The 24,266-nt window shown below is 37.6% G+C and overlaps 1 protein-coding gene across 2 annotated transcripts in view; it reads right to left on the bottom strand.

Annotated features, from left to right (window-relative positions):
• arhgdig (Rho GDP dissociation inhibitor (GDI) gamma) overlaps positions 1–24,040 on the bottom strand; it is a 28,635-nt gene extending 4,595 nt beyond the window's left edge. Inside the window, exons 1-3 of one of the 2 annotated variants that reach the window (XM_084122853.1) lie at positions 23,497–24,040; positions 10,945–11,121; positions 6,807–6,890 (exon numbers count right to left, since the gene is read on the bottom strand). In XM_084122853.1, coding sequence (XP_083978979.1) covers positions 6,807–6,890; positions 10,945–11,116 — 256 coding nt within the window. In that variant the 5' untranslated portion in view covers positions 11,117–11,121; positions 23,497–24,040. Of the gene's footprint in view, positions 1–6,806; positions 6,891–10,944; positions 11,122–18,606; positions 19,157–23,496 lie in introns of those variants that run through there. The other variant, XM_084122852.1, reaches the window with a different exon arrangement.
• Between the last annotated feature and the right edge of the window lie 226 nt (positions 24,041–24,266).

Below are 24,266 nucleotides of genomic sequence, written 5' to 3'. Positions count from 1 at the left end.
TTATCATCAGTGTTGGGGTAACGCGAGTTAAGTAATCAGTTGACTTTTTCAAGTAACACATTACATTTAAATTTACAACAAAATATCGGAGTTACTTTTTCAAATAAGTAACGCCATGACTTTGTTTTCTACGGTGGCTGAGAGAGCTCAACGTGCTGCAAATGAAGAAAACACATGCAAATAGAAAAACACCCGCAAATTAATAAAACATCTTCATCAATTTCACAACACATGTGTGCTCCAAATACAGAAACACGCTGCAAATAGCACAGACCACAACGGAAATGTTTCCAGGGGACCCCAATAAGTGACGAACCCGGCTGGGACGTGAGCATCCCTTTGCCCTACTCCCTTCGAAGGGCAGAGCCCTTGAAGTGGGGACTTAGGAGTGAGCAGGGCACTAGTGTGGCATTATGCAGCCGTTTGGAACGCACTGGGTGAAGGGAGCAACGAAAGACAACGTAATTTCCTCATTATTTTCACCTGGGATGTTCCCATGACAACGCAGCACCGTGTCCATCTTACGACAGAAATTTATATTATTGCTGTTAACATAACTGTTGCAAATAAATATACATTTACAAACAAAAAAGTTTGTAAAATATGCGTTATATATCTGTGTGAGAGTGTCTCAACTTTAAAACTTGCCGTCTCATCTTTGGACCATGCATTACCTAACATTTCTTATGAAACTTATTTAAACATAACATAAAATTTGTACAATGTAACTGATGTACAGATTAATATCTTACCCTCATGGTCTTTTTCTCTATCTTTTTTTTCTTTTCTTTTTTTTCAGCTCATTGTTAACTCTTCTTTTCTCATTAGTATTCTGATGACATTGAACATATTGTTAATACATTTTGTATATTGTATACGAAGTTACATGTCATAAACATGTCATCTCTGTATGTTTTGCAAAAAGTATATTTTTTTAAAAAGCAAAATAAAAAAGTAGACTTTGAGCTGTAAGCATGTCCCAGCCGGGTTCATCACTTATTGGGGTCCCCTGGAAAAGTTTCCGTTGTGGTCTGTGCTATTTGCAGCGTGTTTCTGTATTTGGTTGTGTTGTGAGTATTTGGAGCACACATGTGTTGTGAAACTGATGAAGATCTTTTCTTAATTTGCAGGTGTTTTTCTATTTGCATGTGTTTTCTTCAGTTGCACCGCGTTGACCTATCTTGGCCACCGTAGTTTTCCCATTTATAGTCTGACACCTCTCCTGTCCCGATGTTTAATGAAATAAGGAGAAAGGCGCACCATATATATTTTTTGCAATTCAGAATGGCAGCACAGCCGAAAGGTTTGTTTGAGCTGCACCCTCTACTGTACAGGAGTGGATTTGCATTTCATTCAGCGTTAAACTTATACATTTCACTTTTGGTGTGTAAGGGCCTTTACATTTGCCAAAAATAACTTTTTTTTGTCATTAAAAAACATACAAGCAAGCCCAGCCCAGGAGAGAAAAAGTAACAAAAGTAATGCAACACATTACGTTTCATAAAAGTAACGTAATGCAACTTAATTACATTTCAGGGAGTAACGCAATATTGTAATGTTAAAATTACTTTTAAAACTAACTTTCCTCAACACTGATCAATGTGATCATAATCACATTTTTAAAGAAACATAACAGAAATCAATATCATAATTGTAAATGCGAGCCTTTTATGTTGCAGGTCGCATTTTGCTTATAGTTCAACTGAGTTCAATGTAAAGAGTTTCCTTACAAAAGTGCAACTGCTGCGTTATCAATTTATCCCTTTAATCTGCCCTAAGTGCTTTGTAATGGATACTGAAAGAGACCAGGGAGGAAGGAGAAATCGGAGATTGATACAATGAACAACATTAATGATGATTTGTGGCCCATTCACATGATGCCAAATGCCAGACTGTGTTTATTAGTGTCCTTAACATTAATACTATTTTTAGGCTTTATCATGTAGTGGAACTGGACCTCGGATCGGGGAAGTGGATTCTCTGCATGTGCTGACGTGTGATGTCAATGTTGATATAACAGAAGCGGCATCAAACCCTCTCAAAACCCTTTCAACAGCACAAAGATGAAAATCCCTTATCTGTAATTGACTAAATCTAGCTCTGATAATCACTGTAATAACATAATCCTGATTGGACAAGAGGATTAGTCCATGTCCGCGACAGTGAGAGTTAAAACGTGGGGTGTGTGATCTCCTTATGAAATGCTGATTAGCTCCGCTTACATGCAAATTAGATTGTCCGCACACATTACATAGTCATACACTACTGGTCAAAAGTTTGCGGTCTATAATTTTTTTATGTTTTTGAAATAAATTTCTTATGCTCAACAAGGCTGCATTTTTTTAAATAAAAAAATACAGTAATATCATGAAACATTATTACAATTTAAAATAACTGTTTTCTATGTGAATATATTTTGAAATGTAATTTATTCCTGTGATGGTAAAGCTGAATTTTCAGCATCATTACTCCAGTCTTCAGTGTCACATGATCCTGACTTGCTGCTCAAGAAATATTTCTTATTATTATTATTCATGTTGAAAACAGTTGTGCTGCTTAATATTTTTGTAGAAACCATTTTACTGTCAAATGACAGTAACTACAAAAAACTTTTGACTATAAAAAACAACAACATCCTAACCACAGACCTTTGTTTGGTAGTGTACTCATTGGGTTTCCATGATTTATGTGGATTTTTCAGAGGCAGGACGCATGACCTGGGGGACATTTATAATTCTTGAGGGGGCCATCGCAGTCCAGGGGGGAGAGGGCACAAATTGAAACTGAGGGGGCACAAATGCGATCTTAGGGGTCGATGCCCCCTTATGGCGCCGGGCCAGGGACATTTCATAGACATAATGATTTTTATACTTTACAAACTATATTTTATCCCCTAACCCTACCCATCACAGAAAACTTTCTGTATTATTTTAACATTTTCAAAACAAAAAACCTTACGGGAAGTGACATTTGGTCCCAACAACGAAGACGCGCACACATACAAACACACATGTATGTGTGTGTGTGTAGATGTGTGTTCTTTCCTTCCCTGCTCTTAAAGATTCAGAAGGACTTGGTTGGTTATGAACACAGTGTGCTGAAGTTGTTGTAGCTGGTGTGTTGTTTGAATGACTCCCACACAGCAATGAGAGAGCAAAGATGGAGATGGATAATAAGGAAGATCCCAGCGGAGGCTCTAGCAGTCTGGAGGAACTGCAATCTGGCAAGAGGTGAGAATGAGAGCGGCCCGTTCCACCCTCACTCCCACTGCTGCAGCGTTCAACACAGACACCTCATACACCATCAACATAACTCACTGAATCTCGCTTTACACAAAGATACGTTTCCTACAGAAGAGGATTAGGGCCAAGTAATAATAACAATAAAAAAGACCATCTCGCTTTTAAAGTCATTTTAATGCGAGATTATAAAACTCGAAATACAATGTTGAGAATAAACTCGTTAAATTTCAAGAATGAAGTCGTGTTTTGAGAAAAAACACGTAAAAACAACGTATACTTTGAGAATAAACTCATGTTTTGAGAAAAAAAAAGTTAAATAAATTGCTGAGAATAAAACTCATTATACTTTGAGAATAAACTCGTTGTGTTACGAGTTGTTGAGAATAAACACGCATTCGATCATTCGCATTCGCAGGGAGGTTTCTTCAAGCGTCTTGGAAACGTTTTTGTTTCTTCATGTAATCACAGACAGACTTGATGATGGTGAGATCAGATCTCCATGTGGAGCACCGGCTGTTGTCAGACTCCTTGTGCATAAAAAAATATCACTGGATTGTTACAATTAATGGCAAAATGAATGTTTGGAAATATAAACTGATATTTCCTCCTGACACACTACAGCAAAAGATACAATTAACTGGCTTAAACAAATTTTTGGGGGGTGAAAATACTAACGTGACTAGCTGAAACATTCTAAGACTGAAGTGAACACACTTACAGACTGTTTCCAATGACTGGAGCAGATTTTAAACACTGATTTGGGCACGTTTGGGTATCAAATTACATTCATCATCGGCCTTACAGTTGTTAAGTGTGTCCCCCGCTTAAGGCTTTTGCACAGTACTGTATATTTGTACTTTTTTTTTTTTTTTTAGAGTGCAGACTGGGTTAAGAGTGCATCCTCAGTGCTTTATTCACATCTCTCTCAGAGGGGATGCAACGAACACTGCAAAATATTCAGCTGCTCAGATATGGACTATTCGGATTCAATTAAGAGCGGCATGATAAGGTCTGGCTTCCGACTGCTCTAATCTGAACGTCAGCAGAGCAGAACTTCTGCTGTCACGCTGAGTGCTATTCGAGTCTTGAGTGCAGTCAGGTTCTGCTCCCCACCTTCATCCACCACTAACTGTTACACATTTGCGTGTTGGCCCAGCCACATCCATCAAAAACTCAGTCTGGTTAGCGCGTTCCATCCCAGTGGACGTCCCACAGTGAGGTGCCACGCTCTGCTGTCACTCACAGCAGGACTCTGGCACATCTGCGTTCCTGATCACAGATCTCTAATGTGCTCCTGCTTACAGCTCAGGCTATGGAATGATATTTTATGCTGTTTATCTGCAGGTCATCATGTATAGTGAAAAGTGTTCGCTCTATATTTATGGATTGGAATGAATTTACAGCTGCAGCATGGTATTTCAGTGCAAAAACTGTTTTTAAATGTTTTAAATGTATATGTAAAAATATAAAATTTAATATAATTAGTTCTCTACCATTCAAAAGTTTGGGGTAAGACAGACTTTTTATGCTTTTTAAGGTCTTCTTAAGTCTTATGCTCACCAAGGCTGCATAAATACAGTAAGAACAGTAATATTATTACAATTTCCGTTTTCTATTTTAATATTTTAATATATTTGAAAATGTAAATTATTTTCAAATGTATTATCCTTCAGAAATCATTCTGATATGATGATATGCTGCTCAAGAAACATTTCTTATTATTTTTAATTGAAAATGGTTGTGCTGCTTAATCAAGTTAGGAAGTTGTGTTTTTTTCAGGACTCTGATGAACAAAGTTTGGAAATTTAAAACGTTTGAAACATTATAACTATAATGACTTAACTGTCATTTTGATCAATTTAATGTGTCCTTGCTATAAAAACCAAAAATCTTTCCTAAAAAAATTGTATTGACCCCAAACTTTTGAATGGTAGTGTAATTATCTGGATCACACTGGAAGAGAATATTACTAGAAACATTTTTTGTTGACAGTTTTTTTTTGTTGATTTTGACAACAATTCATAACGAGAATTAATAAAAGAGATATAAGATGTAATGTATTTTTTTTTTTTACATAAAATAAGAAAAATAATTAATTGACTTAAACATCAACTTTGAAAAAAATAGTTGAACACTTATCTGAACCTCTTTGTCTTGAATTACATAGATTTATGAGTTACATAGTCTATAATAACCATTAACCAGCCATCAGGCAACTGATAAAGAAATAAACTGTTTTGTTCCTTTTATTTCAGTGCAGAGGTAATTTAAGAATAGAAGTTGCTAAACAGGAAGTCCACACACAAAAGCGCAACAGTGTACTCCGTGTTAAGAGGGCAACGCCTTCCTGTACCAACTCAAACTGCAAGTCATTTCTGGTGTTGTTCTAAAAGAGGAAACGTGCTGCTGCATATAGGTTTGACACTGTGAATAAATGATGTTACAGATTTTAAATCTGAAAAGGGCTTCTTACTTTAAATCTCTGATTTAAACAGGCCAGAATCATCCTATTGCCTAGCAACCAGGTGACCTTTTGCCGTATTCCCGTTGTTAAAGAGAAAAAAACACTGTTGAACCGGCTGAGGGCAGAAACCTCCCTACAGTCCCCTCTAGTGTATGGAGGGTGGGTACATGGTTACATACAGCAGTGTATGTTGATTTGTGTTGCAGATCTCCATCTCCTGCCTGCTTGCATGATATTGGCTGGCAGTGTAAGGAATGACATCATCATCATCCCTCTGAAGGCAGGGGAGGTGAAGCATTAGGATGCAGTGCAGAGCTACTGAGGCTCTGTCAATAGTGTCAACTAAGCAACTGCCCTCCCAGCTCTTGATCAGCAGCCTTTGTGTGGACAAAACCACAGATCACAGATTCATCCACTTACCTCAACCCACATAACTATTATCCTACCGATACTAATCACACCAAAAATATATGAGTTGAATGCTTTGGATTTTAAATAGGGTTATCAGTGTTGTTATTGTTATTGCTCACATAACTGGACTATTGGACTGTTTATGTGAGACACGTGCGATTTATTTATTTATTTATTTATTGTGTGAAATGCAGCAAACACTAAGCCCAAGAAAAATTTCCCTAAGGGGACAGTAAAGTAAAATTGTATCGTATCGTTAAATAAAACTAAAACTAAGAAAAATCATTTTCATTAATTGGAATAAAGCTTAAATATAATAAAATATAAATATTAGATAAAAAAAAAAAATAGTTAAAGCTATATATAAATAAAATTAATAAAACTGAAAATATAAAAAATAAAAGCTAATTGAAAATATTAATAAATAATATAACAGTATATAAATAACTCAATGTAGTATTATTTTAGTACAATTAATCATATAAAAAAATAATCTGTGCAAAATAATATTTAAAAAAAAATGTATTACAGTAAAACAAATAAAACAACCCCATTTGAGGGATTGTCACAGTAAGTATTAGTATATCCGATTAATCTAAATAAATAAAATGATACTGACTCGGCTGACAGCTCTCATTTTAAGTTGATTATGTTTACACTTGTTGACTAGTTTGTCTTGTGAGACTCACCTGTCAGATCCATGGAGATGGGTCCAGGGGCCTGGTCACACATCAGAGTCAGCCGAGTCACCTGAACATTAGGAATGCTGGGATCTGCAATGCAATAAATAAAACAGATGAGAAACAGCTAAATGTCTACTCTACATTTATTACTGAAGCATACGTCTACAGTACCTACAGGATAAACATCAGAATAGCCTTTTTTCCAAAGTGCATAAACAATAAGGAATAGGCAACCAGTGTTTACTGGGTTTAATATTCTCAGCATGCAGTGAAGCTTTTAGACCAAAATGATTTGCTGGTTAATAACGGTTCTGGAGCAAATGTGAGTGGTGCTTGCCTGTACCAAGTTCCCCGTCACAAAATTGGGACTTTAAGTGTGATCGCTTAGAAAAAAGTAATAGCACACATCTTTCACACAATTTGAAGTATCATTCCCCAAGCCGATTCATCCACACATTCATCATGTGTCTCAGGCCAGAGGGAAGATACTTTGACTGGACTAAATAGAGTAAAAATGGGGAGGGCGAAACGGGGCTTTCATGTGCACCTGCAACGCACTGGCCAGTCAGTGTGTAAATAAGACACATTACTCATCTCAGATAACAGCAGATGAACATCATCAGCTCAGGTTTGTGGAAAGACAGGTTTCTCCAGTCATACAATTCACACTAACTTCCATTGTTTTATCTGTCGTCAATATAAAAAGCTGTGTTCCAAAACCTAGTGAGCCGACTTAATGCCCACTGCCTACTTAGCATTCTAACTAACGGTCATGGAACCTCGTAAGTGACTTTGAGGTAACACTATATGGGCACCACACGAATAAAGTTCCTCACAGGAAACAAATTGCCAGTTGCTAAGCTAACGAGACGATTCTCAAATAACTCTTGAAAATATAAAAAATAACACACACATCGAGTAAAACTGGTTAAGTTTGCCGTTAACATGTTGCTAAGCTAATGAGACAATACTTCAAATACGTATCAAAAAATACACACAAATATTGGGTAAAACTGATTTCAATTGAGTGTAATGGTAGCATGTTGCTAAGCTAACAGGATGATACTCTAAAAATACATTTAAAAATGACATATAGAGTAAAACTGATTGCAATTAAGTTTGACGTTAACATATTTCAGCTATATATTAATATATAGCTAGTAATAACTCATAAAAATAATTAACAAAAACACAAATATTGGGTAACATTGATTTCAATAGAGTTTGATGTTAACATATTGCTAAGGAATAATACTCTCAGCATACAAATATACAGCAAAAGTAACACAAATATTTGTTAATTGACCAATTTGAATTACACTGAGCTATTTTTTATTAATACCTTTCGGAACTGAACAAAATCTATTCACAATATACATGTTTCTCACCATCTTGGATATAAAAAAATTGTATCTTAAAAGACAGCATAATTAAGCTGCCTATTCTTTGGAACAGCCTTTGTGTCAGGAAATAGCCAACAATTCTTTAAAATGCAGTTCAGAAGGTTTCTGAAACTGAACTACAGTGTCTTTCACAAACATAATCACCTTCATTGTAAGATAAAGAGGCATTTAAAGTCTTGTCAATCACTGTTGCTAATAACCCAGCATGCATACCCTCCCAGGTTTCTTGTGTCCATAGGAGCTCTGGCCATTACAGAAATAGATTGGGCCTGTCAGGGTTTAGGTGGACACAGAGCCACTGCAGGTTAGTGACCCCAGCATGCTGTCTCAGCACATTTAACAGTGATAGAGCTGCGGCTGCCCCACCCCTTAAAGGAACAGTTCACCCAAAAATTAAAATTCAGTCATTATTCACCCTCATGTCATTCAAAACCTGCATGCTGTTATTATTTTTTCCACTGTGACACAAAAGGAGACTTTTGAATCTTTTCCATACAACCATAGAGCAGTATGACTATGTCAAGCTCCACAAAAAAAGGACACACACACACACACACACACACACACACACACACACACACACACGCGCACAAGCATACAATCAACATAAAAGCAGTTTATACAGAGTGAGAGTGATATGCGAACTCCCATAGGCCCTACATCATAGAAGTTGTCCCATGAAGCATGCAGGGCAGATGACTAGCTTAATTCAGGCGCTTAACTCTACTGTTCCACTAAATTATTGTTTCTGCAGTGCCAAGAGGGAGCTAGAGGTGTAAAACTGCACATAACAAATTGTTGGACGGGTCTCATTGATGCAGTGTTATTGATGCAGGGTGGGCTGGTTTTAAAAGTGGGAACTACAGTTCATCATCCGCTGATGGCCACAAGTGCTGCCACCCGCCGCAGGCATGCTCACTCGCAAAACTGCGCACTGGGGACCGCAAGCACCAAGCATGACTGATCACCCTGGCATAATCCCACTATTATATCTGAGAAGATCTTATGGCAAATTAATGAACGTCAGGACAAGCCTGTTTCATATTTCCAGTGTTTTCAACCTCAGAGAAGGGGTAAAGGGATAGTTTACGAAAAAATGTGGTGACATTTTTTTTTTACCCACATCAATAAGATTAAAAAAATGTGACCCACATTTTTTTCCTCCGTGTAGTACAAAAGGAGAACTTAATAATATACTAATTATTGTTAGATTAATAAAATAAAAAATGTGGCTTTAGCAACTATCTGAAATATGTTTTAGTTTAAGCACTAAAATTACTAACTGGAAATAAATAATAAATAAAACTGAAATAAAATTTAAATAAAACTAAATATTAATATTTAAAAAATAATAAAAATGACAAGCACATAATTAAATGACTATAAATTAAATAGAAAACTGAAAACATTAAAATAAAAAATAATTCAAGATAATAATAAAAAATATAATAATATATAAATAGTACTAAAATGACACTGGTACCGATCTTAACGTACAGATTGTGAACGACATGAGGGTGAGTAAATTATGTTGCAATTTTCATTTCATACACAATATAGGAAATGAGGACATAAGGAAGCGTATGTATCATAGTTCTCAAGAGGCAAAAGATCCACTTTTTTGATCTCAGGACTGTAAGCAGATCTTTCAGTCATTATACTGAAACACAAAACGCTATAAAATACCAGCGCAAGCTGCCGTTTGCATTCCAGAATATTGAATAAAGGCTATTATTAACCTGGCCATAACCAACAGAACAAAGATGAATCATTTATGAATCAGAGGACTTACAAGGTAAATACCCTAGGCACACAAGTTGCTTTTGATTGAAAAAAAAGAGAGAAATGACTGCAGTTGATTAATTCTCAACAGAAAATTAAATTGCATCTAAATCAAACGTTTTAAGCCCTGTGAGTCAAGAAGAAATTAATCTGCCTTTTATGCCTTTAGGAACACTGTATCAGCAAGTATTTCAGTTCACACTTAAAGGATTTGAAGTATATATTTGGATTTTCCCTGTGGCAAAAGAAATTAGGATTGCTGGGCTTTGATCATAATATCACAGACACAATTCATCATAGAGAGAAACAGAAAAGACACAAAGCTATTTCACTCAATAACTGAGTGAGAAATACAATAACAGATCTTATAATGAATGCAACGGGACAGAACATCAAATGCAAATTATCCAGCGTTATGCAGGGAGTGGAATCATAATTCATGTTTCTCTAAACAACAAAGCAGTTCAAAGCTATGCTCTTCAAACTAAGTGATAGCCACCTTCTCATTCTTTCCCTGAGTTAAGAGGATATTGTTTGGGGGCTTTGAACCAAGACTGGAGTCCCCCGGGGGACCTGAATCCGTCTAGACAGCAGGAGGAGAAGGGAGAGCCGTCCCTGGAGAGCCGAGCTACTGCTTTAACCATGAAGACAATGCAATCTTCACAAGATGAGATTCTTTGCAACATTCATTATTTGTGTGTATCTATTAATGTGGGTCAAAATATCAATAAGATTCAAATAATTTTTAGAAGTTTTCGGTGAGACTGTGATACACTAAAAATGTCTTCAAATGTTGAGAAAATTCAGGAAACCGTCATACCTTTTTTCTGGATTATTTTATGAACAGACTATTTAAAATTATTTTTTTAATGGTATAAATTATATAAATTCTAATCTAATCTAATATTAATAAATGGTGTGCACATGCAATAGGCATTTTCTTGTGAAGGTACACTAACCTGCCACCACAGGTCCAGAGCCCAGGAGGGTTTGCTTGTACTTGTTCAGGCTTTCATCATCCTTGTCCAGTTCCTGGATCTCCTGCAGGCTTTTTTGAGCCGGAGGCTGGTAGTTCAGATCTGGTTCATCTTCGTCCTCAACCACTGGCACGTCTTTCTCTTTATCAGCCATTATGCCTAAGAAAAACAGGAATTTAGGGTCTTAGATAGGTCTAGCCATGGTCTTAAGCTCCAAATAATCTTTTTCTGTTGCTTCTCAATAAGTTTGAAAGAACATTCATAAACATATTCACATAGAGATATCAAAATGACCATGATTTCACAACATGCCTGGATCAACATACTTGTTGGTCATAAAAAACATTTCTATTTATCATTCAAATTTTATACTGAGGGCTGTGGTTGTGACTTAAACAACCTATTATTTCCCCTCTGAATTTAGGTGTAGTAAATTGTTATGAGATGATAACATTTCTGTGCTTGTTCTGACTTGGATTAAAGCTGACTAAAACTTTACCTAAAAATGACTTTATGGTCTCCACATTTCTAGACTGGTTTTGAAAAGGAGGCCAGTCACGATCAAGTTTGGAGTATCTAGTAAGAGCATAAAAGGGCAGGATATTGAACTATTAGTGTAAAAATCTAGTGTGAAATATATGACCCACTACATGGTTTGTGATGTTCAATGTGATTATTTCTTTGTTCTACAGATGAGTAATGTTCTGATAAAAGACAGACTGAATGTATTTTCTGCCATCTTTCCTCCAGTCGCACATTTTTAGGCTTGAAACACAAACCACTTCAGATTGGCTAACACTGCTACAGACAGTAGATTTAAACACTTATCTCTTTTAATATTCAGAGTCATTTGTTGTAATCCTCACGTAGCGGAACAATACACTCATCTTCGACGCTGATAATTCCATTTCTATTCAGCTCATTTGAAAGACAGTTTCTAACTAAATACCCACAGTCTGACAATATATATAGCAAAAAGAGCTGTTCCTGTTTAATTCTAATAAGCTGGTCTGTTTGTAGCAGATCTGTTAAAGAAATCATTGCTTTTATTAATTCAGCCGCTTGTCAGACATTGAAAAACGTGTTTTCATTGTCAAAACCAACACACTGCGTTTCAGCCTAACAGCTAATAATTACTGGAAAGCAGACAGCTGAGGTATTGCTCCCCAGAGAAACAGAGGAAAATAAAGACCCAGAAAACTGCTCTCCATATAGGAGGCCAACATCAGGGACACCAATTTATCATATGAATTAAAAGAGCTAAATCGTAATGTCCACATAACTCACCTAGAGAAGCAGTACTGTGTAAGTGTTGTCTAGAAATATACTGCCATTTTCTACAAATAGAGTACAAAATGGGGCCTAAAACTCGTAACCTTCAGAAAATATAATTTGTCAACCTCAAGAGGTGGAACTCAATATTATATGGGCTGTTTTATTTTCTATTCAGGTTCTGAGGTTTTAGGTTTTTGCAACCCTGTTAGACAAGTCTGATAGTTTATACTAAAATGGCACTTATGTATTAAAGGAGCTGTATATAAGAAATGTATTTCAATTAATCATAAAATGGCCCTGATATGTCACTAGACATTAAGAAATCATGTTCATTTCAAATACTTATATCACTGACAACAATAGTCCGGCCAGGATATTGTCATTTAAAAAGTGAAGCTGCAGCCCTCAACTGATGTTGATGTTGTCATGTTGTGTTTTGGCCTGATGCTCCACCCTCCACCTATCTACCAATCACAAAGTCAGTAGTGTTTCGGCATCCGGGTTGCCAGCTCTGCTCTAGTTACCACAGCTGCAGCTACAAACGTTCGTGCTGGATCCAGAGTGTACCGAATTCATGGGAAATCTAAATAACGACAACATTGCTTTCAGTAATCTGGGGGAGAACAAGTGAAACTCCTTAGAGGATGATGTTCCCGAACACAACTTAGGATTAAAAAAAGAGAAAGACAGAGATACCCCACCCAGGTTTATATGTTTCCCAGGCTGATTTTATGAACACACTGTTCAGGCCAGCTCTTCAGCAGCCATGGAAACATGCTTACATCCTCCTCAATGTTATCAAGAGAGACAATGAATCTTTATGAAAGGAGAACAAAAACCCTAAGTGCTGTAATGTGAAGGCAAATGCAATACTGGAAGGACAGGGCTATAAAATCTGATCTGATGGGATCAATAGGGTGTTTTGAGGGTCATTCTCTAATACACCATTAGTTTTATAAGAGCGATTTTCACTCATAGCATCTAATAAAAATATACCACCATCATTTTTTGCATCAGATAGCATTAGCTTGAGGACCATGACACTCATATGCTGCTGTATATAAAAATGGGTAGCCAATTTCCTCCAACAAAAAGGTATGAAAGTGTGGGAATGAATTCTGTATCTCTACATCTATTGAACATCTATCCAGGAGGACAATTTTAGGAAGGACATGTAGGTCAGATTATAGTTTATTAGGAGGCCGCACAATTTCCAGGTGCAAAATGCTGTTGAGACATACGGCATGCTCCAGCTGCAGAAGACAAAGTGAGCCAATTAACCTACTAATTACAGAGAAATAAACAATCTGAATGTGTACAGATGAAAGTGGTAATGAAGTGTGAGAGGGGAAATTTGGCTATGCATAAATGTGTATTAATTGACAGCTAACCCTTGTGCAAAATGGAAACGCCTGAACTGACTGCAGTGTTACAACATTTTACTCAAGTGTGGCCACATTTTGGACACTGGTGTCCTTTTGACCAATATCCTGTGCATATAAGGCTATTTAGTTAATTATCCCTGTGCAATTACAGCTTAAATATTGCTAAAAAATGCACACCAATTAATTATCATGCACACTGAATACACAAATCAAATCCCCTGAGCTGAGATTCACAATAGGTAAGCTTGGTCACACTGAATAAATGACTGGGCTAATTGGGCAATTTAAAGCATATCCATAAGCCAAAGCCAAGATTCTTACTGCAAATTACAAGCAAAATGAACTATATAGTGATGGATTGCAGTTAAGGATGGTTATAGATACATTTCAGGGCATGTTTTCTGTATAATGAAGATGGCATCTCAAAACTGCGATGTGATCAGATACATATTAATATTCCACATCATTAAACATCGCTGATGTCCTCTCAATGTCCACAAGCTAACAGCTAATTAGTTGCAATCGTTCATAATATGATTCAAAGAGTGAGAGTAACAAAGACCACCTCATAAAAAAACATTTAAATCAGTGGATTTGCATCTCAGCATCCTGATTGAAGCGCTGAAGTGTTTGTTGTACAAACATAAGCTAAAAAGTCATTAAAATCAGATACTGAAGTTAATTAATATTTAACCTGCAGGCCTGCGCATGATGTCACTGTTGTCACAAATTCGCGTTTTTGTAGTTTACATAGAGACGATAAGGGTATCTTTTTCAAAAACTTGGACCAATACTATGTTTGTATTACGACCCACCAATTGAGAAGCACTTCTGTAAAGACATGCTGCCATTCTCGCAGTGGCCACTAGTGAGAGGTCATTTTTATTAGCAAAGAGAAGAATGACAGTAATTACCCTATAGCTCAGCTGTGTTAAATAGCAATAATAATACTGTGAAGAATCTGACAAGCTTTTTTAATTGCCTTCCCCCACCCTTCGGAGATATAATGTCTGAGTGAAATATGTGTGCCGCAGCATCTCGAGCTTCAAAGGCAACATGCTTTGACCTGCTTTGATCAGTAGAAGCAGTTAAATGCCTGGCTACATTGTGATGGATAGCATGCTAGTTTTCATCTTATGGCGCGTTGCAGGTTTCAGTGCACAGCTAATGAGGTGGAGTGAACAAGCAAACAGCGCTAACAAACTGCCGTCTCTCATATTCAACTCACAACAGCTGTACACCCAAATATTCAGTGGACCTTCAGCAGAAGAATGGAAGGCCCACGAGGGTTTCTAAAGTCCAATCAAACCTCACTCTTCTAACAATGATTTAAGAACCTTGCAAAGGGCGATGAAACCCTGAGGGTCAAAGGGTAAGTTTATGTGACAACAATGTACTAAAAACAAAAGTTTTTCCTTTGCATTTTTCGCGTACAGACGACAACCTTGTTAAAACGCTCTCCGTTCAATGACTAAAAATGCTGTATTATGCTGCCAGCCCAGTAGTTGGCGATGTTACTACGCGCCTATTGACTGAATACGTAAAACACATGTGCATGATGTCACCGTTTTCACAGATTCACATTTTTGTAGTTTACACGGAGACAATAAAGGTATCGTTTTCAAAAACTAGAACTTTGAATCGCGTTTTCACATGTAAATAAACGTCCAAAACACATGAAATGTTTTCCGTTTTTGGTTGGAAATGCAACGATGTGCTTAAATTCTAAAAATGTGCATAAATACCTTAAGCGCTCAATTAAGGGGGATACATTTTTTTATCCTATAAGAAGACATACGCCTAGACTATGATGGGAATACATTTACCAAATAAATCCCTCGATGCGCAACAAAAAACTCACGTGACTGCCTCAACAGTGGATGTGATTGGATAACTGGACTAACCAGCGGACAAATTTCATTGCACAGCATCTCAAATGTTGGTTTGATCATTATAAAATGCCTGAGCTAAAGTCTGTCATCAAAATGATTTGGTATAAGGACCACCCAGAAGCATCTCACACCATTGCGTTCTCAAACACCAGGCTTCCGAACGCAAGATAACATGAAAGCGTTTTTTTGCATTTCGTCTGTGCGCTCCGAAACGCAATACATTTACGATGTAGGGGGAAAAAAACATAGTTCCTTCCTTCCTCCTATTACAGATATTTTGCGCCAATTTCCCCTAAAGTGACGATTTTGTTCTCTTGAAATGCTGCTTTATTTGCAAATGTTTTATGCGATTTTATAATTTTGAGCCAAAGTTAAATTCGCAGCTTTGGATGGAAACATAGCTAGTGGCTCTGTTGTTTTTTCAACAGAGTATGGCGTGTTATAGTAAAAAAAGAAAATATCTGAATATCTTGCCTGCACTTATGAGCTCAGTTTGCTCTAAAATGAAAGCCAATTCAGCAGCTGCTGTGACTGCATACTCCCCGTATATTAACACTTTTAATTTAACTGTTCTGCAACCCTCACATCCTCCACTTTCTCAACTACTTTTACAACGTTAAAGTCTCTGCTAATCAAACTGAGAGCAGAGTTGAGAGTGATTCATATCAGTAAACTCTGATCCTTTAAGTAAATGACAAACACAAACCACAGCAGGCCGGAAATCTGCACAAGTCAACGGTTTTGGAGACAGAACACTGCAAGCCATTTGACACTATCACAGAAGGTTTTGGCTGTAATATACTGAAACAATGCAGCAAGAAAACATGTATTCTACTCTAGAATATGGCTGAACACACAGATTAAATACTCACAAGATACACTAAAACAGTACTAGACTACTATAAATGAAAACATAGATCTAAATATAGTCAAAAACTTAAAAAAATAAGTATAAATTTAAAAACATTAAAATAAGTATTAGTGCACATAAGAGTCGGGGCATGAATGACACATTGAAATTCTCAGGATTGTTAATCAAACAGCATCTGCACTGTGAGAAAACAGAGCTAAACACCTGACTGCATGTAGTGCAATGATGCATGTGATCCTCCTCATACATATGGCCCTTCCCTACAGGGAGCACAAACACATCAGCTTTTTGAAATCTCTGTTTCTCCTACATGCAATCTAATTGATTTACTCCTTTAAAAATGTGTCAGGTCTCTGACGTGCAGCCATCCATCACAACGCAGCAGCAGCTGAGGCTTGAGTCGTGATGCAGCTCTGCTGGGCCACAGGGGGTCTTAGCGTGTCAGCACCTGCAGTCCGGCAGAGAGAGAGCTGAGAACCCCGTGCACCGGTCCGTCCCTTGGAGCCCGCTTTTGTGGGCCTTCTCTAAACACCATTGACTCCACTGGAATCACCCTGCCTCAAACTACTCTGGCTTTGTTCACACTGCACACAAATCAGTGCTGTCAAATGCCCTGCCCTAAATGGCACCCTAAACACTCACGATCTTCCTATGAGTTCGCACCTTCACGATGGAACGCCGTTTTGACTCTCGGGTAGAAGTCTGTTGTGGATCTCGCTTCAGGCAAAAGCATGAAGCACCGCAAGCACCCTTCTGAAACTTAAAATGACGAATGGGATACCCTACAGTCCCATGGACTTCATGATTACCTGCACACAGTGGCCACTGTAAGTCTACAAGACCGTAAGTGCATATGAAGTGTGCCATCTGGGACAGAGCCAATGTCCGGATTATCAATAACAGGCTAAGGCACATTCCAAAATATCAGATTTTGATCAAATTTCAAAGCACATATGGATTTAATATGATTTCATGAGCTATTTTGACATTCAGACTACAAAAAAAATGTAACGGATTTGAGTCAGATAAAAAGGATCAAGTTTTATCCAACAGTCTTGTGACAATTCGTAATTATTTTACATACAACCTGCTAAATCCCCGCTGAGGGCTAGGTTTAGGGGTGCAGGTTCAGGCTTTCTTTTCACATCATACAAATTTGTACGCATTTCCAATTTTGTAAAACAATTTCTCGTGAGATCAGGTTGGGATTAGCTGGTTAGCATGGCTTCATTCGCCCCTGTTGGTACATGTTGTAACTACACCATATGCATATGGTTGCAAAAAAATCATAATTTGTATTTAATTATATTATAGTAAATGTTTTACCAGTGGCAGATTTGTTTTTTGGGGTACTTAAATTTAAGTTAAGTTGACTTTATATTTTTCCTGTCTCTAGAGTGATTAGTCAGATATCTGCCTCAAAACACCTGCAAAACTGAACACCCGTGAGCAAAATCACATACTTCCAGGGGGCTCTGCGTCATCTGAGCAACTGCTATTGAGATTAATAGGAATGCTAATGGAGAAGCCCCATACTGTATAGGAATCTGAGATAACAATATCAATGTAACCCATCCCACACACACATATATGTACATTTACTCTCCACTTTACACATAAAGGCAGGTGTTCATTTGTCATACATCATTACTTCCAAGATTTCAAAGTGAAAGGAGACACTAAGAGAGTGGAAGACAGATAGAGAGGTAAAGTGGGAGTGAGGAACACTGGATTGGTGTCAGTAAGCAGAAGGCTCTGCAGAGTGAAGCCCTGAATCAACAACATCTGTGTCTTGTAATTACAAGCAACATGATGATCACACACACAAAGCAATGTTGTGAGAGCAACAACCGATCGATCAATACATATTGATCAATCCACCTTCACTTGTTTTAACTGCATCACATGGCAACTATAAAAATGTCTATTTCCACAAAGGAAGTCGTCACACAAAATGGCCATTCAGTATGACTTTTAAAAAATCTGTTTGAAATGTAAATAGGTTTTAGGATACATTGCAACTTATAAACGCCATTCACAATAAGCTTTAAACTACTTCAGCTGAAGGTTTAGGGCTGGTCTATTAGATTGGCAGATCATCTGAGGTCTTTCTGTGGAGTTTGAAGAGCATTTAAACTGCATACTCAAGTTAATTTTAGTACATTCTTTTCAACTTTTCAAAAATTGTATCTCACAATAGACAACATAAATGCATCCTCACCTCTGTAGCAAACGGTTAACCAGAGCAGTTCAAGAAACTGTCCACCAAATTCACAAACATCCAAGCCCAACATTGTGAGTAAGCTCTTTTCCCACAAGGTTTCCCCCAAAAAAATCAGAAAAAAAATCAAGAAAGCACACCTCCCGTGATACAGAAAAATCTGTGTCTAAAATACATTTAAAAAAAAGAAAAAAAGAATTCACAGCAGCATCCCTTCTACCGCCACAAAAAAAACCAAGATACAGAAGCACTGGGTGTGGGTTGGCTAGAGAGAGAGAGAGAGAGAGGGAGAGAGAGAGAGAGGGAGAGATAGTAGAGAGACAGTATGTAAGAGACAGAGAAAGAAAGTAAAGGGAGTGAACGAATGCACAAATGATCTGTGTGTAATCCGTGCAGGAAGACCGGCTGTGGCTGAAGTGTTGGCAATGAGGCGGTAATGTGGGAACGGTATTCCGGTCTGCAGACGCTATTGATTCCACCGGCATGAGAAGCAAACCCTCCGCCTCAGTTCAGCACGCCTCCCAACCCCATCACTCATTAGACAGGAGACTGCGATGATCTCATCCTCTTTCTCTCTCTCTCTCTCTCTCACACACACACACACACACAGTATCCTTTCCCCTCCGTTCTCTTTATTCCCTGTTCTATTTCTCTGTCTTCACATTTCTGCTCTCTAGAGACACTTATTATTCTTACCATCCCCCATTTTATATCAACTATCATATTGTTTCCCCATTTATCTCCCCCCTCTCTCTCTGTTTCTCTCTGTTTCTCTCTGTTTCTCTCTCTCTCTCTCAGGGGCAACATGCTGGGCAGACTGTTTTTTCCCCCCTGGTCAACGATGACTTTCTATCAGTTTGTAGTTCTCCATCACGTCATTCTGTCATCTCTCTCAGGGGTCATGGTCCTGTCAGAGGAACCTGTCGGAGGTTACACTGGGCGTGCCTCTGCATTTCACACGGCCTTGATGCACTGTCGTTGGTAGCATCTTGCTAAGGGGTGCTGCAATGCCAAAGCCTTTTTCAAGAGACTTGTAAGGACATTGGTTTATGTGCGCCGACCAATTACGGCATCTCACTGCATGTCTGGTGCAAAGCTATGGCACACACAGCACATGATCTGATGTGTAAACTAGGTAAAGACACATTGGATCGCATCTGAAGTAGTATTTATATTTAGTATAATGAAGCAATAAGTCACGATGGTCATGCAAAACGGCTAAGAATGTGGCTCATCCAATCCAATCAGAATTTAGAGTCTATCCATTTTATAAATTAGGTTTACTTAGCACAAAGGCGACATTACAAGTATCATAATCATAGGAAGTTAATTATTCATTCTCGTGCAGAGCCAAAAGAAAATTATATGTGCAGATTGACATGTCAATAGAGCAGATGAAGGAGGCGTGAGACTGAAGTGCCAGTGCAAAAGAAAAAATATAACACAAACGTCTGATCACTACAGCATTCAACTAATTAAAGTTATTTTTTAAAAATCATGAATTTTAGCTTTATTCACTAACCCACCCTTATAATTAGAAGAATTTGATGAGAAATGTTTGCTTTCATATTAAAATCTCTGACAGCTGACTTGCAGAGACACATGTGAGATTACAGGGGTTTTTATCTCAGGAGAAAAGAAGCAAGGGGAACTTCACCATGAATTCAAATTCTTTGAATTTCCATCAATTCATTATTCTTTTTTTTTTATGGAATATTGCAGTATTTATTATAAATTATATTTATCCATGGACATTTTTTTAAATTGTCCTCATAATCAAATTAAAAACTTCCCCTCCCTCTTGCACTGACACCTCTTCTCTGAAGATGTGTTTACTGGTGCGAGGGCGGGACAAACGGTCACCAAAACTATCCAATAGGCTTGCTGCAATAGTCGGTGTTGCACGTGTTCAACCACACACCGATTACATCACTTGCCCACCGCGGCACCGCCCCCCATTGTCGTTTTGATTTTTTTTATAGTAATAAAATTATTTTAGTTCAGTTAGAGAACAGAAAGCCACAGCACTGATCAGCAGCAGGAGTCAGATTTCATATATCACGTGACGAGTGAGGCAAGCTGACTCACAAGACGATGGCGGAAGATTTGGTTTCAAAGCCAAATGTAAAAACGCCTATTTGGCAATATTTAGTACAATATTTTGCATTCAAGCAACTGCCGCCCCCGAATTGCCACTAATGCCGCACAGGCATTCATAAGCGATTTAAAAGCGAGGTGGAAAGGAGGGCAAAACTCCATCTACCCCTAACACACACACACACACCCCGGTGTTGTCACACATTGATTAACCAATGGTAACATCCTTACCATCCTACCATCCAATCAATTCCCCATGGGCAATTAGGGAATATAGATCACAAAAATGCACTCAGATATACATCACAAAAGGGAAGAAAAAACTATCGCAACTTCTGTTTCAAGCCAACTTTAAGCCTCAAATTGCTCTCCATGTAAACTGTTTCCCATCTAGAAAGAATTGAGAAATGAAAGAGATCTCATTTGTCGTTATTCTATCCGACAGAGTAGGCTTCACATTGTGCTAGCACAATCTGGGATTCGAGTTCAGACTGATTGACAGTTGTTAAAATCAAGCAGCTATGAAAAGGAATTTGACAAATTAACAGATCTATCAAACTACCCTAAGCTGAAAGCACAATACTGCTGGTATCTGGCAGCGTGTGATTTCCAATGACTACTTCTGTCAAGATATCAAAAAACTCTTGAGGGGGCTGCTTTATCTTACTAGGAGAAAAAAAAGAAACTAACGATAAAGTCATGCATGCACACTTTCGACAAAAAAAAATGTCTCTTCACTTATGATCTGTATGACTGGAAACTGTTGCACAAACAGGAAGTAACAAGAGCAAGCTTCTAATTTCAACCAATCGGTCTACATCACTGGCATTCTTTTAAAATGGAGCTTGTCATCTATTGTCTGAATGTGCTCACAAATTGGATCTAACTTTTCTCAACAAAGTTAAATTAATTTAAACACTTCTGAATGGTTCCTCTTGTGGCTTTTTCTGAATCTCATTCACTCAGAGTCAGATCTGCTCCACTAGCTCAGGAAGTTCTGCGGAAGCCTAGGCCTGAACAACAAACACCTAAAGAAGGAAGTGAAAAGGGTATCTTGATCAATAGACAGAGATCTTGTTTATCAAGGTCTGCCCGTTAATATACATTCTTTACGGATTTGTCAGGCATTGTGATATTTTTGGCTGCTTCCCCAGTGGCTAAACTTGTTTATTTGTGTGGAAAAAAGAGAGTTAGGCTAGCTGTTCAGATCTTCGAAAATCATTTCCACGCTAGCTTTTAAGGGCTATTTATCAGCTCAGTGATGCACCTTGACGTATGTCATCTACTACACTCATCAATATGAGGCTAAAAGGTATCGCAAGAATTTTCCAATCATTTTACAGCCCCTAAACCATGTCAATGCAAAATGAGCTTTCAAAAGAAAAGCAAATCACATCTGAATTCTCCAGAGGCTGCAATAAAATAGCAATACACCTTCTCGTGCTGATGAAAGCATCCCAGTTTGGCTATAAAGACACTCAACAACACCATCATATATAGCACTTGCTATGCGAGTATGTGTAAAAAAATTGTTTTTTTTGAAAACTAAGAGAATAACAGTGATTCACCAGCACTTTAAATCAACTTTCTCATTCATGCACAAGTAAAATTACCCATGGTCTTATACTCAAATGGCAAAAAGAGATATTTACGACAATTTAAATGAAATAAAATAGGTCAGAATAACTTTTTTAATACACAGCTTTCTGGAATTCTTGATTCTTATTGGTCAATTGCAACATTCAGAGCTCAAATATTTCTGAAACATTATCACAAGTAAGCTAATAAAATGATTTCAATTAAAAATATAGCTGTGAACAGCCATTATCTGGGTTCAAGCGTGTTAAGGCCTTTAAGCACATTAGTAAAAAGGTAGGCTATTATGTTTTATTTAGCAAGCACTTAGATCTAGTGTTGTCAAAAGTACCGACTTCACTGTTGAGCGGATTCTTAAACACCTCTGATTGACCATTGTGTTCACACGCTCAACAAATAGGCTAGGCTATGTCTCTGACTGGCCATTGAGACCATTGCAGCATAACAAGTAGGATATGGTACAGTCACTAGTCATAATTCCAAAATAAACCCCTTTAGGGTGATACATCTGGAAAAAGAATTGTGATAATGTCAGACTATCTGTCCTGTACATTATCTCTCACATAACATATAAAAGTCTGATGATTTTCTCATTCTGCTAATTTTTAATATTCATACTTATAAAGTGATAAAGGATGGCAGTAAGGTGTCTGGTGTATAGATGACAGAGGAGCCAGTCAGAACAGGATCTTAGTTTGGTCTTACGTTAAAAGAGGATGTGGTTGCATACGACTTTACCAAAAAAGTACATCGAAAGTTAGAGGATGGGGGCAGGCGCTAATACTGTGGCATAAGTGAGATTATTAATGCACAAAAGTATCACCATAGCCAGATATTAATATCATTCAGTAGCAAACATTCCTGTCAAAATGAAGTTAAATCATATAAATTTGAACCGTGTGAATTGAAGTCTTGAAAATAAAGTTTAAATCTGCAAGTTACTCCAAACCGACTACAGTTCAAGACAGGATTCCCATTTCAGAATGTCACTCAGAAAATGAAAGATCACCTATATAATCATTACTTTTAAAAAAAACAATAAAAAAACAAAAAACAATTTAGCAGCCAGCTTTAAAATATCAGAATGAATTTTGTTTGCATTGTATACATCTTTGTATCATTTCTACAGCGAAACAAAACGGTTCTAACAGTGAAAACAAAGTTAGATAGTAAAGTAATAAAGTAAAAGTGTCTTACCGCCTTGTCTCGTCTTGCAGAACTGTAGATGCGGATGTTCAAGAGTGTTCAGATCATGTGCGTACCAGGAAATAGAGTTTGCCAATCACAACTCTACGCCTCACACTAACACACAGCTGTTAAGAGAAACACCAGCCCAGTACTTAAAATTGTTTTACGGTTTTGCAAATATCGCTATATGTTTGTAGCTACTTGCAAAAGAATATCACATTGCTAAAAATGGCAAAAGTATGTAAAATGTCGAAACAGTGTCACAAGACAGGCATGAGTGAGCGTGACAAATCTCTGTTGTTGTTGCACGTGCTGCAAAGCAAACTAGCCTACTACAACGTTAGCTTTGTGAATCTGATACTGTGTAATCAAATAGATTTATCAAACTTTTCTTTAAAAAGATGTACAACTATGTTCCGTGTTAGCCGTAGCAAGATATTAATGACATAGGAACTTGTCATTCCTATGTCATTCCTACATAAAAATGAAGAAAGACAGAGCAGGGTCAATCTGCACATTCCAGTGTGCAGCGTCTCTGCGCCACAATATGAGCTCCTCAAGATGCCTTGTAGGCTACTCAAACTCATCTGCTAAAATAGGCTATATAACATCTTTGTCTCAACATGTCTGTAAATTCCTCGACAGGATTTTCGACGTTTCTGTAAAACAATGCCTGCTGCAAACAGCTGCGCTTTTTCTCTGTAGCGAGGAACGTGTTTCAAAATGTCACATAACGTTAAATGTGACTTTAATACAATTTGAATGCAACTTGCTTAGGA

This window comes from Abramis brama, assembly GCF_963993115.1.
Source record: "Abramis brama genome assembly, chromosome: 1".
Taxonomy (NCBI): Eukaryota; Metazoa; Chordata; class Actinopteri; order Cypriniformes; family Leuciscidae; genus Abramis; species Abramis brama.
Note: the sequence above shows the minus strand (reverse complement) of the source record. Positions and strands in the feature narration are given on the sequence as shown.